Raw genomic sequence first — 26934 nt, 5'->3', positions numbered from 1 at the left:
TGTCTTGTGTTTCCCCTCCTCTCGTGCCCATATTTGGTTTATTCCTGTTCCTGTCCTCGTTTAGGTTATTAGTTAATTTGCTCCAGGTGTGTCTAGTTTTCCCCTGATTTCCTTGTCCTTAAAAGCCCCAGTCCATTCAGTTTGTGTTTGTCGGGTCTACTTGTTGGATGTCGTGTGTTTCCTGTGATGGATTTTCCCCAGTGATTCCAGTATTAAAGACTGTTCTATGTTTCTAAACATCTCTCTCTCGTTCCTCCCAACGCATCGTGACAGAAGACCTGACCCAAACCGTATCCTCTACCGTTTCCCCCCGTTTTGTTTTCTACGTTTTGTCAGTTTTTTGTTGTTCCTGTTTTATCGCCGCTCAGATCTCCGCCCTTGCCCGCCTGTCAACTCACCAGGAAGATGCCACTGGACGACGCGGGCATCATCCACCTTTTCCGGCTCGGAGCCAATCTCCACCATCCCATGGAGCTACCAGCCCAAGCCGAAACTAGCCCGCCGCTGTCCACGGCTCTCCCAAGCCCACCGTTCGCGGGGAATGAAATGCCGCCGTCCGCAGCTCTCCCTCACCCATAGTCAGCGGAGAAATTCCCGCCGCCGTCCGCAGCTCTCCCTCACCTGCCGCCATTCGCGGCCCACGCAAGCCCGTCGGCAGAAAGTATGGCAAGCCCGCCGGCCCGCTTCTCCAGGGCCAGTCCCTCCAGTGCCCGCTTCTCCAGGGCCAGTCCGTCCCATACCCGCGCTTCCCGAGCACCCCCAGGAGTCCGCGCTTCCAGAGCGCCCCCCAGTGCCGGCGCCACGAAGGCGCCTTTCTTTCTCCACGTTTCCAGAGCGGCCCCAAGAGTCTCCACTGGTCCCGTCCAGCACCGCGCTTCCAGAGCGCCCCCAAGTGCCTGCGCCACGTAGACGCTCTCACGAGCCCGCGCTTCCAGAGTGCCCCCAAGAGTCTGCGCTTCCAGAGCGCCCCCCTTGTGCCTGCGCCACGAAGGCGCCTTCCTTACTCCACGCTTCCAGAGTGCCCCCAAGAGTCCGCGCTTCCAGAGCGCCCCCCTTGTGCCTGCGCCACGAAGGCGCCTTCCTTTCTCCGCGCTTCCCGAGCGCCCCCAAGAGTCTCCACTGGTCCCGTCCAGCACCGCGCTTCCAGAGCGCCCCCAAGTGCCTGCGCCACGTAGACGCTCTCACGAGCCCGCGCTTCCAGAGCGCCCCCCTTGTGCCTGCGCCACGAAGGTGCCTTCCTTTCTCCACGCTTCCAGAGTGCCCCCAAGAGTCCGTGCTTCCAGAGCGCCCCCCTTGTGCCTACGCCACGAAGGCGCCTTCCTTACGCCACGCTTCCAGAGTGCCCCCAAGAGTCCGCGCTTCCAGAGCGCCCCCCTTGTGCCTGCGCCACGAAGGCGCCTTCCTTACGCCACGCTTCCAGAGTGCCCCCAAGAGTCCGTGCTTCCAGAGCGCCCCCCTTGTGCCTGCGCCACGAAGGCGCCTTTCTTTCTCCACGTTTCCAGAGCGGCCCCAAGAGTCTCCAATGGTCCCGTCCAGCTCCGCGCCTCCAGCTAGGGCTCCTGCCATAGAGGCCGAGGCGGGGGCTGGGGCTGAGGTCTTGGAGGCAAACCCACCATGGCCCCCGGAACGGGCGACTCCCTGGAGGCCATCTGTCATGGCTCCTGGTCCCTGGGGACCTCCAGAGCACCTTCCGGGAGAGGGGAGTAATGTCAGTCCTGTCTTCCTGTGTCTTGTGTTTCCCCTCCTCTCATGCCCATATTTGGTTTGTTCCTGTTCCTGTCCTCGTTTACGTTATTAGTTCATTTGCTCCAGGTGTGTCTTGTTTTCCCTGATTTCCTTGTCCTTAAAAGCCCCAGTCCATTCAGTTTGTGTTTGTCGGGTCTACTTGTTGGATGTCGTGTGTTTCCTGTGTTCCTGTGATGGATTTTCCCTGTGATTCCAGTATTAAAGACTGTTCCACGTTTCTCCACGTCTCTCTCGTTCCTCCCAACGCATCGTGACAGAAGACCTGACCCAAACCGTATCCTCTACCGTTTCCCCGTTTTGTTTTCTACGTTTTGTCAGTTTTTTGTTGTTCCTGTTTTATCGCCGCTCAGATCTCCGCCCTTGCCCGCCTGTCAACTCACCAGGAAGATGCCACTGGACGACGCGGGCATCATCCACCTTTTCCGGCTCGGAGCCAATCTCCACCATCCCATGGAGCTACCAGCCCAAGCCGAAACTAGCCCGCCGCTGTCCACGGCTCTCCCAAGCCCACCGTTCGCGGGGAATGAAATGCCGCCGTCCGCAGCTCTCCCTCACCCATAGTCAGCGGAGAAATTCCCGCCGCCGTCCGCAGCTCTCCCTCACCTGCCGCCATTCGCGGCCCACGCAAGCCCGTCGGCAGAAAGTATGGCAAGCCCGCCGGCCCGCTTCTCCAGGGCCAGTCCCTCCAGTGCCCGCTTCTCCAGGGCCAGTCCGTCCCATACCCGCTTCCCGAGCACCCCAGGAGTCCGCGCCCAGAGCGCCCCCAGTGCCGGGCGCCACGAAGGCGCCTTTCTTTCTCCACGTTTCCAGAGCGGCCCCAAGAGTCTCCACTGGTCCCGTCCAGCACCGCGCCCAGAGCGCCCCCAAGTGCCTGCGCCACGAGACGCCTCACGAGCCCGCGCCCAGAGCGCCCCAAGAGTCTGCGCCCAGAGCGCCCCTTGTGCCTGCGCCACGAAGGCGCCTTCCTTACTCCACGCCCAGAGTGCCCCCAAGAGTCCGCGCTTCCAGAGCGCCCCTTGTGCCTGCGCCACGGCGCCTTCCTTTCTCCGCGCTTCCCGAGCGCCCCAAGAGTCTCCACTGGTCCCGTCCAGCACCGCGCCCAGAGCGCCCCCAAGTGCCTGCGCCACGAGACGCCTCACGAGCCCGCGCCCAGAGCGCCCCTTGTGCCTGCGCCACGAAGGTGCCTTCCTTACTCCACGCCCAGAGTGCCCCCAAGAGTCCGTGCTTCCAGAGCGCCCCTTGTGCCTGCGCCACGGCGCCTTCCTTACGCCACGCTTCCAGAGTGCCCCCAAGAGTCCGCGCTTCCAGAGCGCCCCTTGTGCCTGCGCCACGGCGCCTTCCTTACGCCACGCTTCCAGAGTGCCCCCAAGAGTCCGTGCTTCCAGAGCGCCCCCCTTGTGCCTGCGCCACGAAGGCGCCTTCCTTTCTCCGCGCTTCCCGAGCGCCCCCAAGAGTCTCCAATGGTCCCGTCCAGCTCCGCGCCTCCAGCTAGGGCTCCTGCCATAGAGGCCGAGGCGGGGGCTGGGGCTGAGGTCTTGGAGGCAAACCCACCATGGCCCCCGGAACGGGCGACTCCCTGGAAGCCATCTGTCATGGCTCCTGGTCCCTGGGGACCTCCAGAGCACCTTCCGGGAGAGGGGAGTAATGTCAGTCCTGTCTTCCTGTGTCTTGTGTTTCCCCTCCTCTCATGCCCATATTTGGTTTGTTCCTGTTCCTGTCCTCGTTTACGTTATTAGTTCATTTGCTCCAGGTGTGTCTTGTTTTCCCCTGATTTCCTTGTCCTTAAAAGCCCCAGTCCATTCAGTTTGTGTTTGTCGGGTCTACTTGTTGGATGTCGTGTGTTTCCTGTGTTCCTGTGATGGATTTTCCCCTGTGATTCCAGTATTAAAGACTGTTCCACGTTTCTCCACGTCTCTCTCTCGTTCCTCCCAACGCATCGTGACAATTATCTGCAAGTATACAGTTTAAAAAAAAAAAAAAAAGGCTATATTTTAAGATTTGAAATACACTGCAAGTTCACATTTAATTCACTTAAGCACACTTCTTTTTCACAATCGAGATCTTGCTCATTGGACAGTTTGGAAATTCAACTTACAGAATAACAGGTTTAGTTCTTTTAATAGGTTTAGGTCCTATAATTAATGGGGATTATTTTCTCAACAGCCTACATCTGGTTTCCGAATTATGATAAACCTCACTACCGATGTAAGGGATTACTGAGAATCTCAGTAGATTAATTACAGTAACTGAGTGTAGTGAACTTATTAGGGTTTATAGTGTGTTAACATAAACATACAACTTAAATGAGGTAAAAAGTACAACTTTCCACTTGTGTTAAAGAAACATTTATTTTTACTTTTTATTATTTTATTTTTTTTGAAATATACCATTGAATGTTGTAACACTGACACCTTTTAACTGTCAGACTTCACACAATGAATAATTAATAATTATGGTTAATAAAACATCTGTAGTGGACCATGATTCTCAAACAACAATCATAACATGTTAATATATGATAGATCTCCAAATTCATTAACATCAGTAACACCATGCAAAATGTAGCAACTACACACTTACAGTGACATTAGGTCTCAGCCTGTGATCTGTGTGGTCTCCACTATGTTCAGGATCAGTGAAATCAAATAAAATTCAATCAAAAAACATCTTTCTCTCCGTGTTGTGTCATTACCGTGTTTTGTGCTTGTAACATAGCATATTTAGAATATGACAGCATGGCAACACAACGGCAAACAGCAGAATTATTAGCATTGTCGGTACCAAAAACGTGACTCTCCATCAAAAAATAAATAAATTCTGAAATCTTATTTTTACTTCAGCTTCTTTTTTTGCAGAATTAGTGCTCTCCGGAGGAAACTTTGCTTATAAAACAAGCAAAAATGACCTAATGTTGAGGAAAGAGTGATATAATAGAGGAATCCTCAAAACTGACTCTCCCTGTCAAAAATGTTCTTGGGCCAGTTGAATAACTGCTCAGGGCTACGTTTCCCAAAAGCATCGTAAGCCTAAGTTGATCGTAGCTCCATTGGTTTCAATGGGTGTACAATGTACTTAAGCTTACGATGCTTTTGGGAAACGCAACCCAGACTAGTACATTTTTATCCTTTAAGAGTGGTAATAACTACAGGTTCTGTTGACTGGCTAGTCTCTCTCCCAGTCTCCTGACCAGTTCTGCTAGCTCCTCCGTTTGACGGGATTTCTCCTCTAGGAGCTCATAGCGTAAACTTGAGATGTCCTGCTTTATCTCCTTTAGTTCCCCTGTAAGACACAAAGAGATTGATAAAGACCTTCTATCATAAGTGATAAGCTTACATAACTCAATCATTACATGACTTGACACACAACCAGAAGTCCACCTACAAAAGTTATTCCACTGGAAACCACATTTTAAATAAAACAAATTGAACCTAACAAATAAAAATATAAAACCTTTTTAAAGCAAACAATTTTAGAAAAAGAAATCTAAACTGTATAATTAAAATGATCAAAGATTTTAGTTTGGAGGACAGAAATCCCAAAAATGATCTAAATTGAATTAACAGCACAAAGTCTGGAACAACATTGTACCTTCATTTACTTCATCTCCTTCTTTGTCAGTCTGTGCTTTGATCACATATCGTTTGATTAGCCGTTTCATGATCCTCTGTGGAGAGAAAAAATAGCACAGATGAAATACATTATTATTAAACAGCTTTCCAAAATAGCTTCTTCTGATTGGTCAGTCGGTGCTTTCCTTTTATATAATGAAACTGTATTACTGACCACTGTTTGTAAACTATGTTGGAAATCTAAATTCTTGTCTCTATTGTTCTGTGAACTCTTTATTCTCTGCATTCTATTGGCGACTTGTCAGAGTTGCGTTTTACCTGGTAACGACTTGTATGAGGTGAATTCTTCTCACTGGACTCTTTTTGCTTACCCGACTAAAAGAAAAAAAACATTCTTTGTGAATATCAAACCCAAACTCTAAAAGCTCCTCATGTTGTTGCACAATCTGGCCATAAGAGGGAACCAAATACCAATAAAAGTATATAATACTCATATGAAAAAAATATGCAGTTAAATTAAGAACCCCACATGGTTGTGAGAAAACTTTCTGCATTTTTAGTCATTTAAGAATGTCTCTCCTCCGCCTCACCTCATTGAGCTCTGTGTCCTCCTTCAGGTCCTCTTTGTGTCTGTGAAGAGGTATTAGCAGGAGCTGTTTGAGTTTCGTAGCCAGGCTGATGACTGATTTTGGGCTGGGGATGAGGTTAAATGGCACAGGTAGCGTCCCTCCTTCCTCAAAGTACGAAAACCACAGCTTAGCCCTGGCAAACTTCCACTCCACATCTGCATCGTCCTGTCACAAAGATATAAACAAAGTACCGGCAAGTGACATTTCATTGGATATTCATTGGTGCCATTAAATATTATTTTGCACTAATAGATGTATGAATATCTGTCGTCAAAGTGTCATTTACAAAGATAAAGTTAGCACAGATACACTGTTTGAAGGACAAAAATTTACTTAATTTAACTAGGTGTTTGAAACCAATATTTAAAGCCCTGCTGGAGAAAGCACATGTTTGTAACTGTATTTTTGAATCTTTACTGAGCTATAGAAACTTCTTCACATGACAACTAGCCTCAGTCTTTCCTATATACACTCTTAACATCAAATAAACGTAAAAGTGGAGTTTTGTAGCGATGCCATTGAGGAACATTTTTGGGTTCCTTTTTTATCTTAGTGTGAAGAGCTTTTTTAATAATCGGAAGAACCTCTTTCCACAATAAAGAACCTTTTGTGGAATGGAAAGGTTCCATTAATGTTAAACGTTCTTCATGGAATCATACATTTTTTAGAGTGTATTGAATTAAATGACATTAATATTCAATTTGTAGCATCTGATGCTAAAACATTAAGGGGCATGCAGTGTGTTGACATTTTAGAAATTGTCAAATAATGAGATCCCCAGATGGCGATAAAAAGCATCAAAAGGAACTTTCCGTTTCCGGTTACCACATCAGACCTCTCTGGCGCAATGAATCTTTTATGGATTGATAATGACATTCTCGCTTTGCAGCAGCAACTATATTTGTTATATTTTTCGTTCAATGCACGAGCAATTCATATTTCACTGTTGGATGCTACTGTAATATATTGTGAAGGCCAAGTTGCTTCTACACAAACAGGCTGTAATTTATAAAACCAACAATAATCAATCTCTACTGTAACCAGAGAGGACTTCCCATTGCATTTTAACAAATGCAACAGTACTATAAAGGATCTGTATCTCATTTAAAAGGGAGTATGAATGGGAAATGATGGTGTCTGGATATTTGCTCCAGGCCTGTACCATCCCACTATCCACAGATCTCATTTCAGAATATGATTACCTCAATTTCCTGAAATGAGTTGTTGATCATGGCGATGAGCATGTTGAGTAAGACGATAACCATGGTAACGTTGTAGACTCCGTAAAGTACATAGCCAATATTCTCAATGAATTTGTGCCCGTTGTTGATGACGACAGACTTGACCTCAGAAAGTCCAAAAATAGCCCAGAATAAAGTTTTAAAGCTTTCCTCAACACTGGAGAAGAGGAAACAGACAACTTCCTTTAGTGTGGGTTATGTTATAGCATTTCATTCATCATTTTAATGATAATTATGTTGTCATCACATATATGAAAGCATGTTTTATTATATGCATACGTCAAATTACTTTATAATAAGGTGCCATTTGTTAACTAACACGAATAATGAAAAATATAGCTTAGTTCATTATATTCAAATATATCTTAACATTAACAAAGATTAAGAAATACTGTAACAAATGTATTGTAAATTATTAGTTTATGTTAATTAATACATTAACTAATGTTAACTAATGGGACCTTATTACAAAATGCTACCCAAAATGTTGCTTTGTGTTTCTAGTGCTGTCAAATGATTAATCGCATCCAAAATAAAAGTTTTTATTTACACAATATATGTGTGTACTGTGTATATTTATTATGTATATATAAATACACACACATAATATAGAAAAATATGTTATGTTTATATATTAAATATATTTATATATAAATTATATGAATATAAATATATACACATGTAAATGCATATATATACTGTATGTGTGTGCATTTATATGTTCATAATAAATATACACAGTACACACACATATATTATGTAAACAAAACTTTTATTTTGGAAGCGATTAATCGCTTGACAGCACTTGTGTTTTCTAGTCTGTTTTAGGCTTTAAAGTGAACACTCCACTTTTTGAAATAGGCTCATTCTCCAACTCCCCAGAGTTAATAAGTTGAGTTTTACCGTTTTGAATCCATTCAGCCGATCTCGGGTCTGGCGATAGCATTTTTAGCAGCAGCTTAGCATAGATCATTGAATCCGATTAGACCAGTAGCATCGCGTTCAAAAATGACCAAGAGCTCGATAGTTTTCCCATTTAAAACTTGACTCTTCTGTAGTTATATCGCGTACCAAGACCGCGGAAAATGAAAAGTTGCGATTTTCTAGGCCGATATGATTAGGAACTATACTCCCAGTCCGCGTAATAATCAAGGAACTTTGACGCGTAGCAGGCGCAGTGATACGCAGCGCCTGAAAGCAGTCCCCAGCCATATTATAACCAGGTACCTGGCTGGGGACTACTTTCAGGCGCCGCGTAATATCACTGCGCCTGCTGCGGCCATGTTACGGCAGCAAAGTTCCTTGATTATTACGCCGGAATGAGAGATAACTACAGAAGAGTCAAGTTTTAAATAGGAAAACTATCGAAACTCTTTGGTCATTTTTGAACGCGATGCTACTGGTCTAATCGGATTCAATGATCTATGCTAAGCTATGCTAAAAGTGCTATCGCCAGACCCGGAGATCGGCTGAATGGATTCAAAAACGGTAAAACTCAACTTATTAACTCTGGGGGAGTTGGAGAATGAGCCTATTTCCAAAAAAAGTGGAGTGTTCCTTTAAGGTCATGCAAATATAGAGTCTTTCTCTTAGGAAAATAACAAAGTGCAGTAAACGGTAAAACTATTTTCTCTACAATCCAGTGTGTATATAATTATGAAAATAAAATAATCTGATAATAACATCAAGCAAAATCATTAGTGGTGGTAAATTTCTATGAATTTTACAATCTGCTTACATCCAACTAATGACCATAGCTAGCTAACGATGGTTTTGGGAAATGCGTCCCTGACCAATGGTTAGGTTGAGGAATTGGAGGTGGACCTCCATATTGAATTTTGAATTGAAAAATATTGAATTTTCTAATAAGATTGGGTTGGACCTCATTACACGACCCCAAATCATAAAAGCCACAACCATCCAATTTTTATTTCACAAGGTTGTTAATGAATTTCACTGTATTTAATGAATTACTTATCTATTTCATAACACCCTGAGCCTTTTTACAGAGTATGAAGTGTCCTGGACTCTTATTCACTCTCATGTCCACATGGACATGATCATGGTGTGGTAGTCATGATAATCAAATTTGCCAAACGCCTACTTCCAGTATGTCTTTATGCATTGCTGCCAAAGGCTCTGGGCTTTTTGTAATTATATAACTAATAAAGACATGGCTGTGATGCAATTACAAAGGACAAGACAAACAATCATCAAAGGAATCGATGTGAATCAACCATTGCTTACGTTGTGAAGGCACCGTTCTGCTTCGCTCCACGATAGTATGAGTAGAGGTTAAACATTCCAATCATGAAGGCCACAAACACCATTATGAAGATCACCATGAATTTAAATATGTCTTTCACAGTCCTGCCCAGAGAGATCTGCAAGGGCCCAAAGCTCTCATTCGCCGGCAGGATGTACGCAATCCGAGAGAAGCTCAGAACCACTGCGATGGCATAAAGGCCCTCGGAGATCAGCTGAGGGTCTGAAGGAACCCAGTGGACACGAGCTGAAATATGTACAAAGGAAGCTTGTTAAGGTTGAGCATGTTGTCTTTTCTATAGGTATTTCAAAAGGTCAAGCTGAAGGTATTCACCAAAAAAAAAGTTATTGGTGGAAAAAAGTGTGAGCTGTCATATATATATATATTTCACTTCATTAACCTCTAAACCAAATGCATGTTTCATGGAACATCAGAGTCTGCAGGGGTCCTAGGAAGGATTTAATTGACAGAAATATTGAAGTTGACATTTTCCAAAAGGGACTGAACTTTTAAAGTTCATTTCTTCTAGTAATTAAAAAGGTTCAAAGCTGAATAAATAGTTTCTAAAAAGATTATTTCGTTATATAATGTTGTTTTCATACATGTGTTTTTTCTCTGTTTTTTCCCCAACTTTATTATTTTTCTGTAGTTTAGTTTTCATGTTTTCACATTTGGTTCTCACGTCTTTATTTTCTTAAAATTATTGCTTTAATACTGACAGTGCTATGTCTGTCTTTACTATGACATTTATCTCTGAACTACACATTACTGCATAGTATTATGTATTTTAATCAGTTAATCTATGCAAATAATGAAGACAAATATGTTTTGTGTACAGATTTTAGGTCAACTGTACATTCTGTGATTGAACTCACTACCACATCATTGTCATATCGGAGGAGAATATATCAGTGGGAAATACAAAAATAAATTTGTAAGTAAATAAAAGAACAAATAAATATAAATGTGTTACATTCACATTTATGTACTTGGTAAATTCTTTTTTCCAAAGCATCATACATTGTTTTGCGAAAGTCATTTCTTAAGTAATGTAGTAGAAACTACTTTTTTTTTTTTATGATAAGAAGGTCAAAAAAGAAAGTAAAAGAAGCTGCATGTGCCACAAATTTTAGGAAAATCTTCCTCAACTATAATTTAAAACAATGCACAAAAATAAAGTTTTGCAAAATTAATTTTTGCATTGTTGAAATAATGATGTAGAAACCTTAAACATCTTTTTTTTTTTTTTTGGACCGCATTACTCACCAAGACGATAGTATTCTATCTCAAGGGGCAAGGTAATGTTTGATAGATCTGTGTAGTGCTTGTCGACGTAACTCTGTGCAACATTTGCATGCCAAAACGCCATAAACCTAGCAATAAATGAAGTCACAAAAATGGCCAGCATTCCAAAGTCCAGCAAATTCCAAGGCTCCAGCAGATATTCCCGAGGACCCTGAGACCATATCTCTTTACATTCAGCCCAAATCATTCCTTTAATTGGAAGAAGAAAGAGACAGATAATTAGAGTTCATGCACTCAAAGTCATTTAATGTCTTAAAATGTATTTAATTTTTTAAATGAACATTATTGCTTTACAAATCATTTCTACAAATATTTGTAATAGATTTTTAGTGCAGATGTGACAGATGTTAAACAGTTCAAATAGTTGTGGCCTATGAATCATTGTGTTCTTACATTAGTCATTTGGGATTCATTTTAGTACATCACTGTGGGAAACAGTAAAATGGAAGAGTGTTTTTGAACCTTTAGTTTCGTATTGTTCATAGCAGGCTTTCACATTTGACACACCAGACATTAATGGCTCTATAGTATAATATAGGATAATATGGAGCTCATGCTCAATACTTTGGTGCAGTTGCTAATATTTATGTAGACAAAAAGTAAAATGTGCTTAGTTTTATGATCAAAACTCACTTTTCTTTTAAATATGTATAGCTAATCAAGTAAAGTTGCTTCAGTCCAGTAAGTGTTCTTCTTAAAATACCACTAACAATATAAAAGTTATTCTTATGTTTACTTCATAAAACTTCATAAACCTGAAGGGGGACAATTTTTCAAATTACACTAAAAGGCCTTTGACTTTCTAAACAAAGTATAAAATATCAATCAGACAACAGAAGACATACAGGTTTGCAACGTCATGCAAGTGAGCAAATGATCTGATCCAAATAAACATTTGATTTGTTGTTGTGTAACACGGTGAGAGATAATGTCTGACCTACAACCCAGGAAATGATCAGCATTTCCATCCAGGTAAAAGGGGTGGTCTTCATGCGGAACAATTGGGAGGGGTGGTCGTGGATGGTCATATTTGGTAAGAGAGACGTCCCTTCGAAACGGTCAGCAGCATTCATAATGAGAAGGCCAAGAAAGATTGTGAAAGAAGCTGCGTGTGCCACAAATTTTAAGAAAGGACCACGAATGATCTTCCCCAACTATAATCAAAAAAATTGCACAAAACAAATAAAGAATGTTCTGAAGTAATGCTATTTTAGTAAGAAGTCAGAAACAGCATTGTGCTTGTCTTATTTTCTTACTCATAATATCACATATGCAGAAAAGTAATTCAGTGCCATGGATGAATTCACAGTGACTAAAGGTTCAGGTTTTACAGTCTGACCTTGCTTGAGGGTGCTATCCAGTACAGTAAGGCCAGGATGGGAAGTCCAACCACCACCCCCAGAACCACCAGCAACTTGACCGCTGTGGTTTGCTGCCTGAGCCCTGACAGATTCTCATACCATATGGACAAAAGCTGCTGTTGGCAGTTTGGATGGGCTACAAACTGTGTGGGAAGCATCAGAGCAGGCAGAGATACAGTAAACAGATATGTTTATATTGCTGTGCTATCATCATGCACAGTGATTAAGCCTCTGTATTTTAGCACTTAAGGCTACAATAGTTGAATCATTATGCCTAATAATTATATCACTTACTGAAATCATTGTGTGAAATATTGTTTTTTTATGAAAGGAACCTACCTTTTTCAGCTCGTATTTGATGGCCAGTTTTAATCGAACTAGATTAGGTCTGCCTCCCTTGTCATAGTGGCCACTTGCCTCTGTGTCTCCGTTTAAAATGGCTTCCACCTCCTCTGTATTCCGACACAGATCCAGAAGTCCAACTACAAAATCCTTACATTGCATAGACAGCTTCTTATAATCGTTCTGTGAAAGGAAATTAGCGTAGATCTGCTGAAAACATACAAGTACACTTAACATAAAATCTCAAAAAAAGAAATAAGAAAATGGTAACACTTTATATTTGCTTTCACTGACAATATTAAAGGGACAGTTAACCCAAAAATGAAAAATGTATCATTTTCTTGCAGCTGGTTGGCACCTATGGATGCAATGTGATTTTTCAGAATTGTCTTAGTGTTTTTTTTTTTTCTCCATACAATAATAATGAATTGTCACCAAAACTGAGGTTATCAAAATTCTTCAAAATATCAGATTTTATGTTTCATAGGGTGAGTAAATGATGACAGATTTCTTTCTTTCCCTTTAGCATTATTAGTAGTGTGCAAGAATCACTATTACTATTGTTCATACTAGTTAGGGATAGTGATTTGAACAAACCCATAAACCTAAGAATTACGCTTTGGCACATAACCTGTCCCACAACATTTGTTCTACAGAAGTGAATTATACCTCAAATCATTAAGAAGAAATTTACTATAATGTTTCCTGGACGGTTAAAAATGGGCGAAAAAAGACTTTGAAGAAGGTTGGCGTTGAAGGAGCAACCCTGGCCCTATATAGAGAACAGACGATCACAGAGATGGGGATTCTGACTTGAGACAGTAAGCAATCTCCCAGAACACTCTAGCAACCACCTATTAACACCCAGAACATCCACCAATGCCCTGGCAAACATCCAAAATCACCCTAGAAATCACATTCTAATGCCACAGTAACCTCCAAATTGATATTGCCATGGGCAAGCACCACTCCCATTCTCTTTCAGTGGCTTAATGAAAGATGTTACAAACACATTTATAAGCATTATATAGGTCACAGCCACAGAGTATGCCATATGATCATCCTTAATGCTTGCAAAATGAATGTAACTGGCATGTGGTCATGCACGTCACAGCAGAAAAATGTTTGGTTTTTTGCTTTTACTTTCTAGAGAGCAGTCTCATCATCTGTTAAAGACTCAATCAGCAAGCAAAACCTTCAACTCATCAATAATAATATAAGCAAGAAGAGCTGAGCCACCCACTCTATGGCAAAGGCTGCAGACTCACCAACTACCAAGCATGACTGTACACCCACATCCATATGCACTCTGCATAAAAAGTTAAAAGTTAAATAAAAAGCATAACTCTTAAAATCATTAGTCTAGCTGCTTGTCTTTTTCCTGCATAATATTGTTATTAATCTATATCAATTCATATTACCCAATGAAATGCCTGGTCAAACCCTGTTACTGTGTTGACATATATCATATTGAAACATTAAGTTGGGATGAGAAATTCTTCCATGTTCCATTTTTTACTAACAGAATCTTCATTTTCTTCTCTTATATACTATCATGCTCACCTTGAACTCTTTTTCTATGTTGGCCAGTACAGCAAGTTCATTGCTGAGCTCTAGAGCCGTCAGTACCGGGTCCTCGCTGGATAGGGATAGGTAGGCAGGGCTTGCCAGCCCTTTGTAGGCATTGATTCTTGAACGCGAATGGCTAAAGGAGTCGTGCCTCTGGTGATAGAGGCAGCTGTTGCATTTGCAAAAGTAGTCATGTGGGCGTGCAATGCGGGCGCCCTTCCTTAGCAGAATGTGCACGATCTCGTATTCATGGCAATGAGAAGCTAGTATAATGGGTGTAATATCATGGGAAAACCGAGTGCCATCCTCGTCATAGGCGAAGAAGTCGTCTTGCGTCTCTGCCTTGAGGGGGCTGCTAGTGAGTTTAGATGTGTCCGCAAAGGCTTGGTGGCCCAAAATGGCCTCCACAATACGAATGTAGCCTTTACTTATGGCTAAAAGCAGAGCGTCACCAATCCTGGCCAGGTTCTCTTTCCTCAGCAAGAGTTCCGTCACTTCCAGGTGCTCATTGGCAACCGCAAGCTGCAATGCATTCTGGCCCATGTAGTCCACACAGTTGACATTAAGCTCAAGGAGTTCTTCTAGCATCCTACGGATGACAGGGATATTTCCATACTCTGCCGCCTCAAGGAAACGCTCTTCAGTTGGCGAAAGACTATTGTAACGGGCGTTAAACATGTAGGCTGGTCTCCGCATAGCCATGCGGCGGCTCTTAGCCAACGCATGCCTTTGAAGGTCATCGTTGCTCCACCTATTCCAACAAGAGAGAAAATCAAATCACAAAACTTGTGTAAAACAGATGCGGTCTCATTAGCGACATTCCAGTGAAATTTTGTGGGGGAAAAAAGTCCATTGTCTTTTGTCAAAAAATATGAAGCACAGCTCACACGGAAGTCACTTTCAAGCCAAGCAGCTTTCTGTTGGTCAACGCGGTAAATTCACGCAACCAACTTGAACCTGTTGCGAAATGTGCTTGAGAAAGTCTTTTGACCTCACTTGAAATTCCTGATCTCGTGGATTACTATTGAAATGACTGGATTATGCTTGTGAACATTTGCAGAACAGTGATAAATATGAAACAGTGTTAAAATATCACCCTGTGTTCGAAATAAGCAACTCGTTAGAAAATCTCACCTGTGGCAACATTTCTGCAAAATAATATTACACTGCGACTTGCACGTTTTATGACACAGTGAGTGGCACTAAATGCATGGTCAGTTTTATCTGAAACAGATGATCGTGAATCTGGCAACGTTTTATTCCATGGTTGTTAAGACTGCTCTATCGAGTTTTAAAATACAGTAAACTACCCTAAACCTAACCAAAGTGTTAACATAAGCAAATGTGAGATAAAAAAAAAAAAATTTTCAGAAGCAACCATGACATTTTAACTTGTTTCTATGAATCTTTAAGCTCTTTTCTCATAATTCAGGTTTCAAGGGACAGTATAGTACTGTACCAGTTATGTAAATGTGAAAACGTACTGGTTTTACTATCATGCACGATGGTAAAAGTGTTGTGAGGTCACACCATGGTCCATGATATTAAAAATGAATAAAAGTTGTTGACGTTTTACTGCCACTAGTGGTCATTTTTGTGGGAAAATACAGTTAATTGTATGTTTGTTTGTTTTTTATTAAGCAAAAATTAGTCATAGCACACTGAGTCCGAAATTTTCGCACGTTAAAAGATAAATACGACCTCATGTTGTGTCAATCACGTTTACACACTGCCTCTGAAAAATTTGGATCAGGTTCGATTTTCTGCGTTTTCGCATCTGTAACAAGCATTTTGATAGGAAAGGATGATGCATACGAAAATTTCAGACTCAGTGTGCAAGGACCTTTAGGCACATTTTTTATCAAGCTTATGTTATAAGGCTTGGAATCAATGCTTTCTTTACATTATAAATTATACAGTATGGTAAAAATATATATATATTGTTTTATATTTAAAATATATTTCCCCTTAAATAGCTTCAACATAGTTAGCTACTTTTTTTAGTAGCTTGACTGTAGTTTAACTACTTTGAATTCTGAGTAGCCTGCAGCTGGTCCATTATCATGCTACTGCTAACTTTTTTGACTAATGAAATGTTTAGTTGTATATCATCTTCACAGATTTCTGAGAAAAAAATACACTCCAACTGCATCTAAGATGCATATCAATTTTGAAAAACTTTCTAAACATGAAACATGTTTCACAAAATGACAATGAGTTTTGAAGGTTGTTTAAAACAGGGTAACAGATCATGTATATGTCAGAAAAAGAATAATGGATGAGGATGTGCCTGAATGATTGCATTTAAATTGCTTAATTTTGTTTAAATTAATTGTTTGTTTCCGTAGCAATGACAGCGTTGAATCAGAGATCAATGAGTCCTCCTCCAACACTAATGCTGTCTTGGTTATTCGAGAAAATTCTCATCCCAGCAACTACTGTTATCAGTGTAAGTCTTCTCCTTGGTACATTTCAATCTATATAAACTTTTTTCCTTTAAAATTCAAGAACTCTGAGATCTTCTTACAACTTTCTGTATGTTGAGTGATAATAATCCAAGTAAGAGAGACTAGAGCAGACAGCATATGAGGGGCTAAACGTTGGAGAATGTCAAATATTTGGTGTCAAATTTGTCATAGATTTACAAAAACTTGCTGAAAGACTAACTGGTTCTTTAGACCACATAAAGACCACAGATGAAAGAGAGAGGGAAAACATGTGTAACTGACCTTTTAACACAAAATATTACAGTTACTAAGATTCAACCCTCGTGACAACTTCTCTGTGACAACTAGCCCCAGTCTGCCCTAATATTAAAGTAAATCCAAACATCACATCAGCATCTTTAACTGTTCCAGTTTGGTAGTTATTACCCTAATTCACCTTGAACTGGGCTCAGCATATAGCCTAATGTTTGTCCTGAAATAGACATATGTCACAAAAAATATGTCAGTTCTTTATATATATATATATATATATATATATATATATAAAATTTCCCCAATAAAGGCTTACTTTTTAAGAACAATACTTCAGGAACATGCAACATGCCATAGTTTGAGTCATTTATCTTACACTATGTGCAGCTATCAACAAACAAATAGGCTACAAATAGGCTATACTTCTTTACTGATGTTTTTTTTCTTTTTTTTTCCTGTCTATATCTGTTTGTATGTATGTTTTTGTGAATGTACCAATGAGAAAAGCACTAAATTTCGTTGTGCTGTTGTGCAATGACAAAGTATTCTATTCTACAATAAAGTAAATAAATAAACACATAAACAATGAAAACAATGAAAATGATGAAAAATGAATTGTTTCGAATTTCCTTAACTTTGCTAATAATTTTAATGCTAAAATGTTGTAACATTTCTGCGTATGAATAAAAAATGTCAACAACAAAAACCAGCACTCACCTCTTGCAATACCGTGGTAAAGGATACTTTTCAAAGTCGGTGTTCATCCGTTGATGGACAGAAGTGCGTTTAACAGAAGTGTTATCAGTGGACATCGGTTTGCTGCTGTCTTCATAAATCTCTCACTGCTACTGATGCACGAGACAGCTGGTCACCGCTGGAATAGATGAGCCCATGCAAAGTTAAGTGAAATTCTCCTCGGTCTTGTTTTTAATTAAAATGAGAACTCTGGTTTCGGTCTGCTCCATAGGACTACACGCGCGTAGTTCAGGAAGCTTAATGAATGTTTTCACCAAATGGAATGTACGATGACGTCACGGCTATAATGTAGAAATCGTTCACACGGTGCCTTTTCTAGTTTGATGAGGTGATTTTTAAAGCAAATTATTGTACGATTTGAAACATTGTATCTGAGCTGAGATAAATATTTTAAGCGACAAAGTAATGAACAGTACTTTTGGGAAATATTAAATATCACTCACATGAGTTACAGACGGTCAAAAATCTTTTCTTTTTTTTTAAATTATTATTATTATTATACGTGGAGCGGGTCGCCCCCTCATGGGCGTTGGCATGTTGACATGCAATTGTCAAAGGCTACTAATAATTATACAATGGTGATACATTTACTTTACAAGGGCTCAGTGTGTTTTACAAAGTGTGAACATAAAAGTGCAACAATGGAACATGACTTACATGATGGTATGGGTCAGCATGGCCTATGTGATCTATATGGATGCATGCAAGTGTGAGGGAAAACAACCCAAATTCCAGAAATGCTGGGAGGTTTTTTTTAAATTTGAATAAAATGAATACTAAAAGAATTTCAAATCACATGAGCCAATATTTTATTCACTATAGAACATGGATAGCAAAGGTTTAAACTGAGAAATTGTACAATTTTATGCACAAAATGAGCTCATTTCAAATTTGATGCCTGCTACAGGTCTCAAAATAGTTGGGACGGGGCATGTTTACCATGGTGTAGTATCTCCTTTTCTTTTCAAAACCGTTTAAAGACGTCTGGGCATCGAGGTTATGAGTTTCTGAAGTTTTGTTGTTGGAATTTGGTCCCATTCTTGCCTGATATAGGTTTCCAGCTGCTGAAGAGTTCGTGGTCGTCTTTGACATTTTTTTCATTTAATGATGCGCCAAATGTTCTCTATAGGTGAAATATCTGGACTGCAGGCAGGCCAATCCAGCACCCGGACTCTTCTACTACGAAGCTATGCTGTTGTAATAGCTGCAGTATGTGGTTTTGCATTGTCTTGCTGAAATACACAAGACCTTCTCTGAAATAGACGTCGTCTGGAGGGGAGCATATGTTGCTCTAAAACCTTTATATACACCTTTCAGCATTCATAGTGCCTTCCAAAACATGCAAGCTGCCACCTCTTTAGCCCGGAGGACACGGCGTCTGTGATTTCCAACAAGAATGTCAAATTTGGACTCGTCTGACCATAGAACTCTTTGAAACAGTCCATTTTAAATGAGCCTTGGCCCACAGGACACGACGGCGCTTCTGGACCATGTTCACATATGGCTTCCTTTTTGCATGATGGAGGTTTAGTTGGCATCTGCAGATGACACGGCAGATTGTGTTTACAGACAGTGGTTTCTGGAAGTATTCCTGGGCCCATTTAATAATGTCAATGACAGAATTATGTCGATGAGTGATGCAGTGTCATCTGAGGGCCCGAAAACCACGGGCATCCAACAAAGGTCTTCGGCCTTGTCCCTTACGCACAGATTTCTCCAGTTTCTCTGAATCTTTTGATGATGTTATGCACTGTAGATTAGGGCTGGGCAATATATCGCATGCGATACGCATGCGCATCTCGTCAGTAAAGCCGGTTCCTTGATTAGCGGTAAATCTCTATCGCCTGTTTTCAAATGGAGCGGCATTTAATACACAGAGCTGTAGTTCACTTACAAGCTAGGCAATATCGCGTTCATTATCGAAAGCGATTCATCTGCGATAATGAATGCGCTATTGCGTAACTTGTCAGTGATCTACGGCTACGTGTATTAAATGCCGCTCCATTTGAAAACAGGTGACTTACCGCTAATCAAGGATCATGGCTTTACTGATGAGATGCGCATGCATATCACATGAGATGTATCGCCCAGCCCTACTGTAGATGATGAGATTTGCAAAGCCTTTGCAATTTGACGTTGAGGAACGTTGTTTTTAAAGTATTCCACAATCTTTTTACGCACTCTTTCACAGATTGGAGAGCCTCTGCCCATCTTTACTTCTGAGAGATGGCCTCTCTAAGACATCCCTTTTATAGCTAATCATGTTACAGACCTGATGTCAATTAACTTAATTAGTTGCTAGATGTTCTCCCAGCTGAATCTTTTCAAAATGTCTTGCTTTTTCAGCCTTTTATTGCCCCCGTGCCAACTTTTTTGAGACCTGTAGCAGGCATTAAATTTGAAATGTGCTCATTTAGTGGATAAAAGTGTACAATTTCTCAGTTTAAACATTTGTTATGTTATTTGTGTTCTATTGTGAATAAAATATTGGCTCATGTGATTTGCAAATCTTTTAGTTTGTTAATGTAGCATGCCACATTCAGTATTTTTATTTACAAAATAATAATGCTTGCATGTAAAACCAAAATTCTAGTCTTAATTCTAATTTCTACTTTTTCGTATTTATTTATTTATTTATTTTTGGTAAATAAAACCTATAAAACACGGAGAGGTGAAAAATAGACGATATGTACATCACAGAAGCAGAAATTGAAAACAAAAACACATTAAAATACGTAATAAATAAATGCATAAATTAATTTGTCATACAAATGCAAATTAAATAATTTAATGCGTTTCAAAAGAAAGAAATAATGAGTATGGTTGTTTTAGAGTACTTTGAAGAAATTAGGGAACAGTGTGAAATGTTCCTGACTGAGTGTATTTAACACATCCAGGCAAGGACCTGTTTACGGTCAACTCCAGTGAGAGACCGATCTGCGTGTCTGCAGACGAGCCTATCTCAGCCATTTTGTTTCTGCGCCTCTTCGCCATGGCGGAGATGGACGACGGTGATGAGCCGGGTTTAGTGCACACTCACAGCAGTTCTTCTGGATCTAAATCAGGGGGAGACAAGATGTTCTCTCTCAAGAAGTGGAATGCGGTAGCCATGTGGAGCTGGGATGTGGAGTGTGACACTTGTGCTATTTGTCGGGTTCAAGTAATGGGTGAGCGTTTCTCTAGCTAACCGGCTAACGTTAGTTGAAGTAGCATTTGTGTACCTTTCTGTGATTCTTAGCTGGTTTACCTCAGCAGACCATGAATAGGCAGATAACACTGTCGAGTCGTTTCTAGCAAAATAACACAGATAAAAATAAATGACGTAGTGCTGCCTACATAGATAAGTTAGTGTTTGTTGAAATCATAAGTGGTCACGTAAATGCTGACTCAAACGTTCAAAAGTGTCTATAATGGCCAAAATGCCGTGACTGGCAAGTCCTAAAACACACAGGAGAATCAAACCTTCCGTAGCCAAAATAACGCTCGAAATAATGCATCGAACGTTCGAAAGAGCCATGGTTGTGAATCGAATTTTGAGCTCGGATATTTAATTTTTTGAATATAATAATGGAGTATCTACAAGAATGATGCTCAAATTCTAAATGGAACACTCGAAGACATTTAAATGTACACAAATGCCGCTTTAAATGTTCGAGTAAACATGTAACAAAATGACTGTTTGAAGGTATCTACAATGCCAAAAAAGAAGAAGAAAAAAAAAAAGTCAAGTAAAACGTTCAAACGCATCTGATGCCCAAAAGTGCCCAATCAATTGTGTAGTGTTTTCACACTGCCAGTAACCCCAGATATGGTCATTCTAATCCCCACTTTTAACCCTGGGTAAAAGGAACATTTCATAAGGACATGTCACACCAGAAATAGTTGGGTCACCCCTGGGTCATTCTGGGTTACCTTGGTTCAAGTTTAACACTGCTCATACTTAACCCGTGGTTAACAGTTAACCCTGGGTGTTCATAAGCGGACGTTTCACACTGTACATTGTGAACTCTAGGTTAACGTTCTTGTTTGAATTTTTGCAGTGTCATTTTCATCGATTGGACAAATGCAGCATGCCACATGTTTACATGAAGGCTCCAGATTTATGCATCTTTTCCATCATTTTTCCACCCAGATGCTAAAACAATTGTATACCAAACGCTGTGTTTCCGTAATGGTCCAAAACACGTTAATGTGAGGCCCGGGAATAGCTGCCGGTGGCTAAGCATCTAGCTCTAACACAAGATCATATCGTCAGATACTGCAGTGTGGGATTAAAACTGCTAAATTACACACAGAAACTACACTTATGAGACAGTTGTCAGATTTTATTGGTGATTTCAAATAAGCGTTGTGAACAGTTTTGGAGAATTTGATGTTTCCCCATTCACTTGTCTTATGATAATTTAAACAATAAATACTAAAATGATGTTTATGTAGGCAGTTGAATAGGCTGTGAGACAGCCATACTTTACTGGTTCATCACAAGTAAATGTAGTTAATGCATTCCAAAATAATCAAAAAATAATTATACACGGTGTCCGACTGTAATTGCATGTGGCTTTAGTAAATCTGTCCTCTGATGGAATTTTAAAATGACATAGATTTCAACTTATTTCTGCCCTAAATGAACAGAAAAAAGAACTGGCTTTTTTAAAAATGAATATTGAATACTATTTTTAAATGTATTTCAGATGCATGCTTGAGATGTCAGGCTGAAAACAAACAAGAAGACTGTGTCGGTAAGTCAACTGTAATGTCACTGCTGGCATACTAATTGCCTGCCTAATTAATCAATTACATTAATCCCCTAGAAGCAGATGGCTGCACTGTTCACCGTCGTTACAGTTTGCACTAATATTTTTCACATTTTATCTCTTTATTTCTCCCATTTTTAATGTACAGTATGATAAATTATATACTTAAGTCATTTATCAGTTTCTTTTATCCAAAGCAATTTACAGTACACCTATTAGGGGCAATCCAACTAAACCAACCTGGGGTTAAGTACCTTGACCAAGTGCACGATCCGTAGTATTCATTTGCGTCACAAAATAAACCCTGCCTCCATACTGGTAGGTTAAATCAAGGGATATTATCACTATTAAAGGGATAGTTCACCCAGAAATGAAAATTCACCCTCATGTTGTTACAAAAACAGTATGACTGTCTGTTTTTCTTCTGCGGCACACAAAAGATCATTTGTGGAATGTTTTGTTTTTCTGGGTCTGAAACATCACTGTCTCTTATTCTGTCTTTCTCTCAGTGGTATGGGGAGAGTGCAACCACTCCTTCCACAACTGCTGCATGTCCCTCTGGGTGAAGCAGAACAATAGATGCCCACTATGCCAACAGGACTGGGTGGTACAGAGGATTGGCAAGTGAGGATTCAAGCTTTGGACCCACGTTTCCTCCGTCCACTTTGGCACTACTCTGCTTAGGGAGACCAGACTGATTATCAGAGCATCTCCAGCCATTGAATGTGTAGGAAAACCTGTGTGCACGTGTGTGACTGTCAAAGTGAAACAAAGGATGTTGGCAGAAACCCGGGTGACACTGGTTAGCTTTACCATTCTGTCACCTCATACAGCATTAAGAAGTACCAGCCAGAAGAGCTCCGGGATACAACAGATTCACTTGGGTGTTTGTGGCATCATGTGTGACTATAACTCAAGTAGTGCTGTGAATGTGTTTTATGCGTGTTAGAAATAAAATTAAATCCCAATGTTTTATTGGTGTTTGTTTCTGATAACTGAATGATTGATTATTTTGAAATAATTTCAGGCATGGGCATAGTTTGTGGGGGGGATATAACCAAAACTAGCAAGTTTTATACCATGGTTAATGGAAACCTCGAATCAGGCTATTATTTTAATATAGTTACGCTTTTAATAAGCGCTGACTTCACATACGAACCAAATGGAGCAGTTATCAGCACAATATGACTGAAGCTCATGAGCAGCACCAGTGCGCTCGAGAAGTGTGATAAGATTTTGCGCGAGCCATTCCTATCTCAAAGCTGACAGTCAAATATGTGATCTATTTTAATTATTTAGAGAAACAGACACTTTAAAACGCTATGGAGAAAGTCGAACACTATCTAAAAAAGGCAAATAAACTAAAAGACTGATGAAAGCAGTCTTGAACCAGCACTAACATATATTAAAATCTTTTTAAACTACTCGTGACCACCTTTACTAGAACTGATCACGTCTTATTGAAGACTTATTTATTGTGTAAAATTCAGTCTAACTTGTTGTAGAATTTATATGAGATATTAGATACCTATAGATTTATATTACAACTGTGGCATGTTGTAGCTATTGGTTCTAAATGTGCAGGCGGTTGTTTCTTCATAACAAATGCTATTGGTTAATTTAAAAAAAAAAAAAAAGTTATTTTTAGCCTGATAATGATTAATAGGCTAGAAGTCTTATTATAACAAATGCTACAGTTAAGAACTACATTGCCTTCAGATATTCCAAAATGATATCCCTTGATTTCAGGTGAAGATTTGCACACACACACACACACACACGCACACAAAAAAAGTTGAGCCAACTTAAAATTAAGGCAAACAGCTTTCAAATTTTTGTTGTATAAACTTAAACGACAAGTTGAGAAAACTCAAAAATCTGCTGAAGCTGGTTGCCTTAAAATTTTAAGTTGGCTTAACTTTTTTTTTTTTTTAATTAAGGTGATAATTAAAAATAGTGTGCATATTTCATTAAAGAAATTGTGGCTCAGTGTTGTATAGAAAATATTGAGGACTTTTTACTAATAAAACCAAGATATGTGTTTTCCTCATTTTTTTAAAGGAAACCTAAGCAGTTTTGAGGCTTAAATTGAGGAACTGATTAAACTAAAAAAAAATTAATGAAAGAGGCCTACATATTTATTTTAAGAGAATTGGCTTAATTTCGCAGTTTTAGTTCAGAGGTGACGGTTAGTACCCAGCATGCTTTGCATATGGTTGGATATGGAGAGTAAATTTTGAAATAAAATGCTATTTCATGTTTTTGAGTGAAGGGAAACATCTATTAATGTTTAATGTTCGGTTATGTTTGACATTTGAAAGATTTTCTGTTGCACTTAAGTTCCCATTGTGCAGTGGAGTCGTTACCATTGTGCAGATTATGGTTATGGATACTACTGAGTCCTCTAAGATATTAAGCCTTGATCAATGAGCAGTAGCTTTGCTAGTGCTAGTGCAGTATTTTCCTACTTGAGCTGTTTGGCTGCATACAGTCTTGTAAATGTACAAAATAAGTCAAATACAAACAGGCCTCACTCAAAATCACAGACTTTTGAGAATCAAGTTAAAATAAAGGAGCACATTTCACTAAATATATTAAATTGTGTCAAAGGTTAATTAATTTAGGAGATTTTGCATGATTTATTCAGGTAGATTCCATTTTAAAATCAAGCCTTAAAAACTGCTCATATATTATATGTAATATTGTTACCATAATTATTTTAAGTAGAGAGCTCGTTCCATTTTTTACAGATAGATTACAGATTTTACAGATACAGAACAAAAAATTAGTTTTTTAAGATTTTTTTATTATTATTAATTATTTTGAGTGTACAAATGTCTCTAAAAAGCCCTCAAAGCACAGAAATGAAGGATTAGTTTATTCAAAAATGAAGATTCTTTTAAGATTCATCATTAAATGTGAGTAATTATTAAGCTGGTTTATGGGCACATTTGACACAAGTACTTACAAAGTGCCGAATATATTCGAAGAAATAAACTGGGGAGAAAAAAATCTATGTATATATATATATATATATATATATATACACTGTATATATATATAGAGAGAAATTTCCATGACTTCTAAAGTCTTTGCAACGGATGTCTGTGAAAAAGCATTCCCTAAGTGCTCTAGTACGCTGTGTATTGCTCCATCCTTTTCTAATTCCAGTGAAACAATCAGCTCAGGATTTGAGTGCTTGTGATTAGTCCGGAACCCATAAGAACTATTTCCAAGACAAAGATTTAGTTGGAATTTGACGCAGGCTTTTTTAGCCAATGGCAATGTAAACTAAAATGTTTGTATTGATGGTTTCCCCGGTGCATTCTGGAGTTAAGGTTTTGCTAAAGAGTGTAATCAAGGCTATGAGGAACTAAATTGTTTTTGTAGCTGAAAAGACATTAAACTGTGAAACAAATGTCCTGCTATACTACAGTACAAACAATATGTAATGTGATGACTTGTGAAAATACTTAAGGCTGCCCAGTGTTAACCAAGAATAAAGCTTCTTAGACATTGTTTTAGGATGCTCAAATTTACATCTGGCAGCATTCTGGTCCACTCAGTTCCAGATGGATATAATCAAGGCTTTCTCTATATAATTTTAATATATCCTCCTGTATCGAATCTATACCTATAGTGCATTTCTTGGTGTTTATCTACAAGTTGAGAATATTTGATTTCTAAAACAGAAAAGAATAGAATCTTTACTGCTGCACAACAAATTTATGTTCATGTTAGACATGTTCACATTGAAATACTGCTTGGCAAATCAATGAGGTGCCTCCTGGGATGTATTGAAGGAGTTCATATGTTTATTGGACACTTGTTGGCTATTATCTGATCAAATGTCAAATCAAATCAAATGTTAGTGTTGTAAAGACATTTATTTGCAGGCACATAATTATTTTCCAGCATTTGTCATTACTCAATTTTCTAAGTATTTTATAAGAAGAAAAAATAGAGAAACAATGTCTCAAATCTTGTCATCTTAATAAACGCTAATGCTGTGTCATTATAGGAATGTGATGTTAGCCGTCTGCCAGACAGCCTCCTCTGAAATATGGCTGTCCGTTGCGCAAAGCTGGGTTGAATGCAGCCAAGAGGACAGATTTTGCTATGTTTACACCTAATGAAGGCTTATTCTCACTTTATTCTCATTCCATGTGCTCGTATAATGAGCTTTAAACCTACACTTTTAAGCTCCTAAAGTCTTCAGACTCTCAAAGAACTGAAAACAACCACGACCTATCAGCTTATAACGTCAAGTATTTAATTGTAATTAGTTGTTGGCTCAAACTTGGCATTCGGAATTTGAACAGACCGCTAAAAGAATTTAAGGTCCCAGTTTACATTAGGTGGCCTTAACTTACATTTAAATTAATCATTTGGTACAATGCACTTATTGTGTGCATACATGCTTTTACATTGTACTTATATTTTTAAAAACACCTATATGTAATTACATTTATAATTACACTGTTGACCCGTCCCTTACACCTTAACCCACCCTTAAACCTATCCATACCACCAAACCTGTCCCTAACCTACCCGTATCCCACCTCAATAGCAGCACAAGTGTTTTGCAATACAGTATGAACACAATAAGTACATTGTACTTATTTTTTGATGTAAGTACATAGTAGTTAAGGCCACCTAATATAAAGTGTGACCGAATTTAACTTTAAACTAGTGCT

The 26934-nt window shown here is 39.6% G+C and overlaps 2 protein-coding genes across 4 annotated transcripts; one reads left to right on the top strand and one right to left on the bottom strand.

Annotated features, from left to right (window-relative positions):
• Positions 1–4055: 4055 nt before the first annotated feature.
• Positions 4056–22148, bottom strand: trpc6b (transient receptor potential cation channel, subfamily C, member 6b). Of its 3 annotated transcripts, none has more exons than XM_058751236.1 (13): positions 21636–22148; positions 17445–17601; positions 14023–14779; positions 12457–12642; positions 12096–12260; positions 11694–11910; positions 10718–10945; positions 9433–9697; positions 7147–7342; positions 5906–6109; positions 5634–5690; positions 5335–5410; positions 4056–5025 (listed from the first exon to the last, which is right to left on the bottom strand). In XM_058751236.1, exons 2-13 carry the CDS (start codon positions 17537–17539, stop codon positions 4889–4891), a joined length of 2583 nt encoding a protein of 860 aa, XP_058607219.1. In that variant the 5' UTR covers positions 17540–17601; positions 21636–22148; the 3' UTR covers positions 4056–4888. The 3 variants fall into 3 exon arrangements, with proteins under 3 accessions (XP_058607219.1, XP_058607218.1, XP_058607217.1); XM_058751235.1 differs by lacking the exon at positions 21636–22148 and adding an exon at positions 17927–17942; XM_058751234.1 differs by lacking the exon at positions 21636–22148 and having other exon boundaries at positions 17445–17823.
• Positions 20387–23210, top strand: rnf7 (ring finger protein 7). The gene is made up of 3 exons (XM_058751238.1): positions 20387–20650; positions 22175–22222; positions 22747–23210. Exons 1-3 carry the CDS (start codon positions 20476–20478, stop codon positions 22863–22865), a joined length of 342 nt encoding a protein of 113 aa, XP_058607221.1. The 5' UTR covers positions 20387–20475; the 3' UTR covers positions 22866–23210.
• Positions 23211–26934: the final 3724 nt, after the last annotated feature.

The sequence above is a fragment of the Onychostoma macrolepis genome, chromosome 18 (genome assembly GCF_012432095.1).
Source record: "Onychostoma macrolepis isolate SWU-2019 chromosome 18, ASM1243209v1, whole genome shotgun sequence".
Taxonomy (NCBI): Eukaryota; Metazoa; Chordata; class Actinopteri; order Cypriniformes; family Cyprinidae; genus Onychostoma; species Onychostoma macrolepis.
Note: the sequence above shows the minus strand (reverse complement) of the source record. Positions and strands in the feature narration are given on the sequence as shown.

Coding starts and splice junctions, on each gene's coding strand:
- trpc6b (XM_058751236.1), bottom strand. CDS start 17,539: ATGTCCACTGATAACACTTCTGTTAAACGCACTTCTGTCCATCAACGG. Junction 7,343..9,432: donor CAGAACGGTGCCTTCACAAC/GTAAGCAATGGT, acceptor CCTCTTCTCCAG/TGTTGAGGAAAGCTTTAAAA. Junction 5,026..5,334: donor AGGAGATGAAGTAAATGAAG/GTACAATGTTGT, acceptor TGTGTCTTACAG/GGGAACTAAAGGAGATAAAG.
- rnf7 (XM_058751238.1), top strand. CDS start 20,476: ATGGCGGAGATGGACGACGGTGATGAGCCGGGTTTAGTGCACACTCAC. Junction 20,651..22,174: donor TTGTCGGGTTCAAGTAATGG/GTGAGCGTTTCT, acceptor AATGTATTTCAG/ATGCATGCTTGAGATGTCAG. Junction 22,223..22,746: donor CAAACAAGAAGACTGTGTCG/GTAAGTCAACTG, acceptor TCTTTCTCTCAG/TGGTATGGGGAGAGTGCAAC.